Here is a 10,614-nt window from a genome sequence, read left to right as displayed (position 1 = left end):
GATATTAATTAATTATATATTTTATATCTTTTTTTTTTTGGGGGGGGGAAACAATTGTCTTTTGAAAAAAATTACAATGTTTATAGATTCTAAAAATATATATTCACATCAACAATTGTGAAAATTCTAAGGTATATTTATTTGATATTTTAAACATTATTATTAAAAATCATTTTGTTTAAAATATTTTTATATTATTTATATGACATGGTAATTTTCACAACTTAGAATGTGTTGTGTATTTAAAACAATATTGTAACATTTTTTTATCATGAGAAAGTGCACTTTTTGAATTTTGCTTATTCACTTCATTATGTTATATTATATGATCAAAGTACTAGAATTATAAATTTGAATTTCAGATGATACTAACAGTTTAGAGACTTTAAAAGGTTCAAGAAAAAAGAAAGCACATGATATTCTTTGAATTTGAGAATTCTTTCAACTCTTCAGTTTATTTAAATTCCTTTCCGTAGATTAATAATATTGATCACCAAGTTCATGAATTCATAACACGAATATAAACATACCAATTTCTTTATTATTATTATATGCTACTATAAGTTATAAATAACAATTAAATTATAACAATTACAAATTTAATTAAAAGTAACGTTGAACATCTGCTAGCCAAATTTCCAATTATGCAAAGTGTGCAGCATGATAAAAACGTCAATTGTGCACTAACCAAAGTTTAGTGGGTAGAACTGAAGAAAGTGAATATGGCATTCGAGATCTTGGTTTTATGGTATCTCAAAAAAAAAAAAAAAAAAGACTTTGCTTTTATGGTGTCAACTTTATTTAATTAAGATATCAAAAAAGATAGAAAGAAAGAATTAAATAAAATAATGGTATTGCAACTTTATTTTTTGGTCCCTCAAATAGACAATGGAACGGCCTAGAAACTTCAAAAATAAACACTTCCACTTTCACGTATTCATTTTCTTTCAACAGCGGTGGTCTCTGTGGAAGGTTGGTAAAGCCTTTTTTTTCCTCCTTAATTAATTTCCAAGACTAAGATCCTATTTTGCCATATTTTTTATTTTTGATTTTCAAAATATTATTTAAAAAAACTGTTTTTATTTATTTTTGAAAAACAAAAATGTTTGGCGATGGTTAAAAACAGTTTTCGAAACTAAAAAACAAAAAATATCATTTTAATATTTTTTTAAATTTTATTTTTATTTTTTAATTTATTTTCTATAATAAATTTTTAAAAATTGATAGTTAAATAAATAATTTTTTATTTTATAAAATAAAAAAATATTTTAAAACTCAATGAGCAAACAGGCCTAAAATTTTTACTATACGGTCAAAAAATGCGAAACAATTTATATTCAACATTAATTAAGACCCAAAACTTATTCACACAGGAAGCATTAAAAAATGCCTCTGTTATTTTATATTTTGGTGGTCCCAATAAAGTTCATCACGTGGACATGCTGCAAGGAGACACTGAATGTGTTGTTATAAAATAAAATTTCAGTACACTCTTAAAAAACAAAAAGGTTAATTACACTTTCTTACTTACTTTTGATTAGCAAAATTTTGCAATTTAAGTTATAAATTTTTAAAAATTACAATTTAAAATTTTAATTTTTAATTTATTGAGTATTAAATCAGTAATTGGGCAAAAAATTGATAATTATTTTGTTCAAAAGCTTACTTTCATAGTAAGATTGAAAATAATGGAAGAAAAAAGAATAAAGCACCAATATGGGGAACGATATTATTAATTTATTTGACTAGATTATATTTTAAATGAGTATGTAGCAAATTAAAAAATGAACAACTTAAATTACTATTTTTAAAAATTAAAATTTTAATTTATAAATTTTTTAAAATTAAAAATTCTAAAATACAATCAAATCAATCCAAAACAAAAGAGATATGTTTCTCAATAAATTCATTACATCTACTTTGCAGAAAGATGAAACAGAGCTTGGTCATCATTTTTTCTTTTTTTCTTTTTTCTTTTTTGGTGAATGGTCATCCTTTTTTTCTTAATTGATGTTTTACCATTTTTTTTAATTCATGAAAAATAGGTTTTTATTCTTTTTAGTATTTGAAACAAGGAGAAAAAAACAAAAGCGCTTATATATATATATATATCTATATTATTTCAGAAGTGTTGGAAGCAGAACGATTGTCTGCCCCGCACCTGTCTGTTTCTTTTCTTTTGCTTCACAAACATCATAGTTATGATTTGTCCCATCACAACTCTCCAAGTTTAACTTGTAGGTTTTATTTTATCTTATTTTATTTTATTTTTTCCTTCTTAATGAAATTGACACAATAATGAAGAAATTTTTTTACTGTGTTGGTATATATTTGCATGCATTTTCATGAAATTAAAGGTTAATTGGTAATTTTAATTTAATATAATTTTAGTAATTTATTACCATATATAATACCTACCAAATAATTTATCTCTCATGGTATTCTCTTCTGTGTTTGTTGTGCATGCCTTTTTATTTGTTCATCTAGCGGGTGTGTGGTTGGACTACGACTTTGAATTGAAACATTTGGAATGAGTCAAAATTAGGAAACTATAACGTTAATTAATTAAAAATATATATATAAATTGTTGTCAGAATCAAATTAGTCGCTGGCAAGTACTGCACATTGCTTACGCTGCTAAACATAGAATATGTTAATGGTCTCTTTCGAAGTATTTTGAGACTGCATGTGATAAGCAGAAAAAAGGTCCAATAAAAGCATCTCCATTCCATGATAGGTGAATGAGATCGAGTGGTCTCCAAGCTGACCATCATCATTAGGAAGTCTGGGTATCAGGTTTTCTTCTACAATCTCCATTGCAATCTAATCAATACGAAACCAAACCCACAATTAATAATACAATACCAATTCATATATAGTCACACGATTATTTTGACTATGACTTTATATATTAATTATACCTTGGCCGGACCATAGTCGGTGTGAATGTATGGATATAATTCCCTAGTTATAAGGTCATTTAAAATTATTCCAAAACTATAAACCTCTCATTTTTCATCATAAGATTCGGATATTATCTAACTCCTGAAAATCGTTATCTAATATTAAATTTAATTAGAATATATTTTTAATGAATTAAAAAAATTAATTAACACAATAGACACAAAGTATATAATATATATATATATATATATTTTTTATTGTGTCAAGAACCACCAATTGGATATGGTGTGTTAAATCATTATCTATTTTAAAATTTTAAACAAATAAAAAAATAAATATAATTGAACATAAAATCTTTGTTACTAAAATTTTCATATCATATTAAATTATTATTAATTTTAAAAAATTAATTATAAAAATATTAATCTAACAATACATATCAAATATATTTTCTGATATACATGGTGGTTAAAAAATTCAAGGACCATCCAGGAGGATCCAAACTCGCCCCACTGGTTCTAGTACTAACGTATGTCTCCCACTACATGCCGTTTTCCAATAGTTTCGAAGAAATCCGGGTGTATGCATTTTACTGGCACGTCCGGACTCAGGTCCACGCCATGTTCCTGTGTATATCTCTGCCGTACTTCCCTGCTCTATTTACTCTTTCAATTCAACCTGCCCCATTGATTAATATATTAATATTAACGTAAATATATAATTTTTTTAATGGGGAAAGGATTAGCTAAGAAACATCTAAAAAATGATATCCTTCTATTTTCTTCTTGGCTGACGAAGTGTTGTCCACTCATAATTTTAAATGCAATGCTCATCCTATCTTTTGATCTAATCAAAAAACTTCAAAGCATATAATCAAAACCATGTGAGTAGTTGATCTTCTAATGCAGTTTCTTTTGGCTGTGTTTAAATCCCCAGTTTGATTAAAAGATATTACGAGAGACAGAATTTGTCATTCTCCAGCGATAGTTTCTAAAAGAATAAATTCTTTGCCTTTTTGGAATTATTGAAGCACCTTAAGGTCGAATTTCAATGATATTAATAAAAAAGAAACATTTGCCTATATCTTCAAGAATCTATAGTTATTACACTTGAGGAGCCTATTCTAGGAAGGAATTTCCGACGAATGGATCACTAAGCCTCATAATCTGGCATTTTAAAGTTTTTTCTATTTGTTGTGATGAACCCCTAAAGATTTCATACTGAAATGACATATACTAATTAGATATAACGAACCATGCATTAATTTTTCATTCTAAAATTTTAATATTAAAAATTTAATTTTTTTTTTAAATAACTAATTAAATTCTCATGTGGTATATTCTTCTTGACATCCATCACAAATAAATAAATAGCTGTTTTATTTAATTTTTTTATTTTTATACTTTATAACCGTATAGTATATAAATCACTTCCTAGTGAAATCAATTTTAAAATAAAATAAAATACTTATTTTATAACCAGTAGTGATGAACCAAAACAACATTTCAGATATGCTAAAAAGTCTGAAGTCAATTAGAGTCCCCTAGCTAGCTACAACAAGATAATAGATGTTTACAATCACAGTTTTCCATTTTCTTTGCAAGGATGATACCGTCTCTACTCTATTAACCTGATATCAAAAAGAAAAAGTTCAATTATCCATGGATGTTGGATGGTTTCAATTTCCGATCCTCGTCAAATCCATTGTTCATTCAATATGCCCCTTCCATAACACGATGCTCTCTAACCCTGCAAGTTTCACAGCATTTTCATATCGTCAAATTCTTTGGTCAGTTTCTAGATTAACTATTCATTACACTATACTATTATACAAAATCAAACATCAAGTAGTTGATTTAATGTGCTCGCCGTATCAAATTTCTGCTGTGTGCAAAGGCTTTCTAGAGTGCACATTATGCTGTATGCAAAGGTGTGAAGGCTTTCAATGTTTCCAAAGTCATATAATTGAATGTGGATGTGGCATTCAAATTTCTCGAAAGAGAGGAAGAACAGGAACATACTCAAAAGATTAACCAAAGCATAATGAAAAATGAGCGGTAATTTATCTATGGAAAGCATTTGCTTCTGATCCACCATGGCTGAGATGAACTGCTTGAGGCAGGAGATTGTATATAATATTGAGTTCTTCAAACATTTTCTTTAACTCGACAACTAGCTCAGTGCGTCGATCGTTCTTCTCTCCCCAGTCTTGGAAAGTCATGGTGTGAGTAACATAGACAGACATCTTTATCTTATTCATATTTTCAATCTGGTTGATCACTACACTGAAGTTGGGATACCAGTGTTGTGGATTCTTTTCCAAGTACCTTGTACAAACAGAAGCCCATTACAAAACTGAGGCATCAAAACATCATTGCTAATTGATTGAAAGAAAGCAACACGATGAAGTTGAACATGTAATTCTAAACACCTATGTGCTTTAATATTGCTATCTTAGGCAAGTTTCCCTAGTAATCAATCCGTATATCTAGAATTGATTTTGTAAAAAGAAAGATGGCATCAATTATGGTAGCACCAAGGATTAGCAAGTGCTTATTTTAACAGGCATCTATGACCCTAGCCAATATCATCACACTATGTTATCAGAATAAATCTGAGAAAATGCAAAGTCAGATATTTTTATGCCAAAGATAATGCCAAGGAAAATCATTTTTGAGAAACCTAGGTACTGATTTTGCTATCAATCAAAAGAGGAGATACTGGTTTGCAAGCACCAAGTTCAACATTCAATCTAAGACCTGTTTCAAGAGATGGGAGACCTGTTTGTAATAACTACAGAATACAACTTTCAGAACAGTAAATTTTTCTATTTTAACTAACTTCCACAGTTGAAAAGAGGATGGCTGGATAAGTTTTTCTGTTCATACGGTTCTTTCACCTAAAAATTCTTCTGAGAAATTAAAAATTACTTTACAGTTTCAAAATTCCAATATTAGATAATGTTAGTAGATCAAAGCCTTAGTGAAACTAGTGAAACTCACTTCTTTATTTTCTCTTTCAGCATCCCTATCTTCTCCACTGGTGTCGTAAAATCAATCGAGAAATCCACACCATCACCCATATCTGGACTTCTATAATAATTGCTGATGGGCTTGGTAGCCAAAACTGAATTTGGATAGTATACCTTTTCGTTATTGAGTTTCAAGAAGATTGTAGTTAAGATGTTCATTTCCTCAACCAGCATCTATCAAGTTACCAAACAACAACCAGCGTTAATGAAGTAAATCCAAAAGAACTTGATAAGCGATTTCTCTTTTAAAAGTTACCTGAACTCCATCTATAACACAGCGATCACCAACATCAAAAGGGTGCATTACAAATACAAATATGAGAGCTTCAAATATAGTCTTGCAGGTGTTCTTAAACACGAAAGCTGCTGCCATAATCTGTGATGAGACAAAAACAAGTACTTTCGTTTTTGCAAGATCCATTACTAGAATCCATACTATAATTGTCACGACAACAATGACGAGCGCGAGAAGTTTGTTCAACTGATTTACAGCCGTTTTGGTGTCATTTAAAGCATGTGCTAGTGCTTTCCGTTCCTTGTACACCTTAATCTGCAAAAGACAAATATAAAAAACATTTATGAATCAATATCAAGCATAGTTTTCCTTCTCCACTGTACTTATTTGATTCAAGTAGGTTAGTTTGAGAAAATCAAGTACTCAAAATCAACTTAATTTTGGAAGATGCCTATCTAAATCAGAAGTTTGAAAGCTCAACATCAGTGACTACCAAATAAAACATGAACTTTTTTATGCTATCCACACTGAGCATAAAGATCAAAACACCCATCAAGAATTGCACTTTTACATGAAAACAAAAGGCCTTACCACCCACTCTGTCAAAGCCTGTCTGTCAATTTTTCCTGTCTCTGCACCTTCAATCATGGGAAATACAAGGTCCACCTCTTCCTTAATCATGAATCTCAGGAGGTCGCCTTCATCAATGTACCTGCTCAATTTTGAAACATATCAGTGAAGTCCAAACTTAAAGGAAAAGGAAAACCAGTAAACAACAATCATTACAGATAAGGAAGAGATTCTCACTTGCAACCAGGCTGAGCAACATTTATGAAAATGTGATAGGCAGCAGCAGTTGCTTCCATCTCATTGGTAATCTCCTTGTCTTTCTGCTCATCCAATGCATTAGAGATGGTAGAAAGCCCTGAACTAGCAACTGCATCGACCAGAACCTTCATTGTCCAAGCTGAAACTTTTTCTTGCTTCATCTTATAAACTTTTCCCATATCAATCACTTGTTTATCCTTTGCTGGCTTTCCTTTCTTTGTACTCCTGAAACTCAAGTGACCAGTACTGGGCTCTCTACCAACCATCTCAGCCATCTCTACAAGTGGAGGTCCTGAAAGAGTTTGCAGAACATACTGATTGAAGATTGATTCTTGAATCCTATCAAAGAAGGTATTAACATGGAAATTAGATGCCAAGATCTTCATCAAGAGAGTCTTTATCAACCATAGAGATGACCCGATGAGGATCGTAATAATCGTCCATGTTACAAAGCTCAATACATTGGTGGCCGTCTTTGAACGCCTAACCCCATCATCAAACAACAAAACCCATGTAAGTAGAATCAAACTCAACCAAATGTTCACCTGAACAATCTTCTTCAGTCCATGAACAAAATACATCACTTTCTTTTTAAGCAAGAAATTCTTCTCGATCACAAAAACTATTATGCGCATAAACCAATTGGTCACCAACATGCCGCAGAAGGTCACCATCACAAGAACACACCATTTCCAAAGCTCCAATCCCCAAATCATAAGCTTTTCCAACCTCTCAATGGTCAAGCTAGCTACTAAGCAACCTAAGATAAACACAAAGAACACCCACTGAATCCACGCCTTGGGACTTACTCCCTTATGCTTCTCATTGTGCAACTTAACTTTCTTGTAAATCTCTTCATCCTCATCATCCAGCCGTGAAGACTTTTGCGTAATAGACAGGGTTCTAGCAGTTGTTGATCTGTTATTCGGGGAACCCCTACTGAATGAACTCCTAAAAGAGGAGTTGTTTCGACCTAATACTTCTGAAGCATCGTCTTCAAGGATAGCAGTATCAATGGGAACAGAGGGTTCACCAAACCTTGACTTGGGTTTGGAGATGAGTGACCTGTTGAGTGATTTTCTGCGAGTGATCACATTCTCATTGGAAGAAGTAGTAGGAATCTTGGGAGGCTTATTCAAGCTACCGACGAACTTGGAAGTCTCAGGCGAAGGACAGCTCAAAGGGGCTGACTCCATGGACGCTAATTGGCGAGACGAATCCACCATGCTTTGCTTGGAAATCGAATACTCAGAACTCCTAGAAGGAGACTCTGTTCCGTCTTTGGCCTCTCCGTTTCGAATCTCCACCACCACTTCGCTTCCATTTGCGGGTTTACTCTCCCACATGTTTATTTCGCCGACTACTTTTGGAGCTTTCGCTTTCGCTTCGATGGAAATCCTGACACATTAAACACAAAGAAAGCTATATATTATATATATATATATATATATAAAGTAAAAATAGCAGCTGAGCTCGGAATCACTATTAAAGGGAAATAACTTTTTAGAATCTTCTAGTCAAGCAAACAGTTTGAAGATATGAACTAATTTTGCATCTCTACAACTTAAAAAAGAAAAAGAAAAAAAAAATCGATATGAACTAATTTTGCCGCCAAAAATACAGAACCTACAAATTATTGGCGAAAACTGCAAAGTATAGGAACTCAAAAACTCTATGCTGAGTATCTCAGCTTAGCGGAATACTTATATGTTAACAGAATTCAGGATTTCACGTAGAAGATGGTAAAATTTTTATGAGAAAGATGAAGCAGTGGTTGTTGACTCGGGTCAACAATGCAATGAAAGAAGCTCGAATGGAATTTAGTACAAAACAGAGTTTAAACACTGTAAAGCACATTAACAAATAGAGAATGGGTAAAGTTTCCAAGGAAGAAATATAAACAAACAGTTGGGTGATCATATGCTAATTAAATAGCTTACTATTCAGCAATCACACGCTGGTCCGAAAGTGGCAGCGGATTTCGTAGGATTTTCATGTTGGTGATTAGGCTACAGCAGTGAGCTTTCTTTGACCGGGTTTGTGAATACAGAGGTGCGAGTGAAGTGGCCGTGGCTGTAGTCTTGTCTTGTACAAGAAAAGAGAGAGAGAGAGAGAGAGAGAGAGAAGGTGTGTGTTGGTTCGTGATCTGAGGCTTCAAGATTTGGTAAGAAGATCATCAAATAGATTACTCTAAATCATGACGCCGTTAACGCCAGTCTACACTTTCTTTAGTACAATAATTACTTCGAGAACTTTCTCATCCCAAATCTTTTTTTTTAAAAAGAAAAAAGGAAAAAAAAAAAAGGTGAAAGCACCGTTTATGTTCATGGTCTACCAACACTGAGCCACTGGGAGGTGCATTTTACGGACTAATAAATTATAATTGTTAATTTGCCCCAAAAAAAAAAAAAAAACAATGCATTGGTATTATGGTCAGAGCCGATCTGGAGTGGCCTGTATAAAATTTAAAAGAGTTTTTAATCATATGTGCATATATATATATATATATATATATGTATGCTTTTTTAAAAAAATTTAATATATTATTAAATTTATATTGATTGGCCTGTATAAATTTGATTTTTTTAATTAATAATTTATATAAAATAAAATATAAATATATTTTTATTATTTAGTTTTGATGATATTTATTATGTATTATTATATTGATTGTGTTAGACATATTCAATTATATTTGATTTTGATTTGGATTTCAAAACAAAGGGAAAAAAAAAAATTGTAAAGTAATATGCTATATTCTCTTGCAAATATATATATATATATATATATATATCTACATGCATTTAATATTTATATATATTTTTAATCATTTTATCCTCAAATTTTATATCCTTTAATTTTAATAAAAATAAATTGGTAAGATAGTCCCTTAAATAAAATTAAATATAAATGTATAGCACATTTACTGACCTTATCTTTGGTGTTTACCATAATGTTAATTATTTCCATTTCACTTTAATTATCATTGCGTCGTTATTTAAAAGTGTATCCCAGGTATTTTTTCAACTTTCAAGATCTGTGCTCCCCTTCCCATATAATCAAAAAATTTAAAAGTGTGTTAGCAGTATAATATCATTTTTTATAAAATTTAGCACGTGATGTGATACTCAATGTCTCTTGTCATTAACGATATTGTGCATATCTTTTAAAAAAGAAGAAGAAGAAAATTTGTATATAATATTATTTTTAGTAAATTTGTACATAATATTTATAAACAATAATAGAAATATTTTATACATAACAATCCTGCAGCGAATTTTTTGATAAATTGGTTATTACAGCACAGCAATGAAAGCCAGTGTCAGTTTCTCAACATTGTCGCGATGCTGAACAAGGTAAAGCTATGCATATGTTTTTGTTTTTGCTAAAAATAAAAAATAAAAAAGGCATATATATATATATATTTATGCAATGTTCCCCTTAATGATCGACTGTTCAAATATATATGTATGTATTTATATATAATACAATATGCGTGTCTTCATCAGTCTATGGTGTATTCCATCTGTTTGAGTTTGGGATTACCTGAATTTAAAGAATACCTTGCTATGTATTTTGTATTTTACTATATTATTACATTTTTTTTTTTTAAGGT

General features: G+C 30.8%; 1 protein-coding gene across 1 annotated transcript; it reads right to left on the bottom strand.

The window, feature by feature from the left end:
- Positions 1-4,350: 4,350 nt before the first annotated feature.
- On the bottom strand, positions 4,351-9,190 carry LOC107420066 (mechanosensitive ion channel protein 10). The gene is made up of 7 exons (XM_016028932.4): positions 8,939-9,190; positions 6,978-8,396; positions 6,762-6,882; positions 6,192-6,485; positions 5,907-6,109; positions 4,926-5,231; positions 4,351-4,653 (listed from the first exon to the last, which is right to left on the bottom strand). The coding sequence occupies exons 2-6, from the start codon at positions 8,342-8,344 to the stop codon at positions 4,967-4,969; spliced, it is 2,250 nt and encodes a 749-aa protein (XP_015884418.2). The 5' UTR covers positions 8,345-8,396; positions 8,939-9,190; the 3' UTR covers positions 4,351-4,653; positions 4,926-4,966.
- Between the last annotated feature and the right edge of the window lie 1,424 nt (positions 9,191-10,614).

The sequence above is a fragment of the Ziziphus jujuba genome, chromosome 5 (genome assembly GCF_031755915.1).
Source record: "Ziziphus jujuba cultivar Dongzao chromosome 5, ASM3175591v1".
Taxonomy (NCBI): Eukaryota; Viridiplantae; Streptophyta; class Magnoliopsida; order Rosales; family Rhamnaceae; genus Ziziphus; species Ziziphus jujuba.
This window is presented reverse-complemented; position numbering and strand designations above follow the sequence as displayed.

Coding starts and splice junctions, on each gene's coding strand:
- LOC107420066 (XM_016028932.4), bottom strand. CDS start 8,344: ATGTGGGAGAGTAAACCCGCAAATGGAAGCGAAGTGGTGGTGGAGATT. Junction 6,486..6,761: donor AGGCTTTGACAGAGTGGGTG/GTAAGGCCTTTT, acceptor TGTCTTTTGCAG/ATTAAGGTGTACAAGGAACG. Junction 6,110..6,191: donor GTGTTATAGATGGAGTTCAG/GTAACTTTTAAA, acceptor GTAACTTGATAG/ATGCTGGTTGAGGAAATGAA.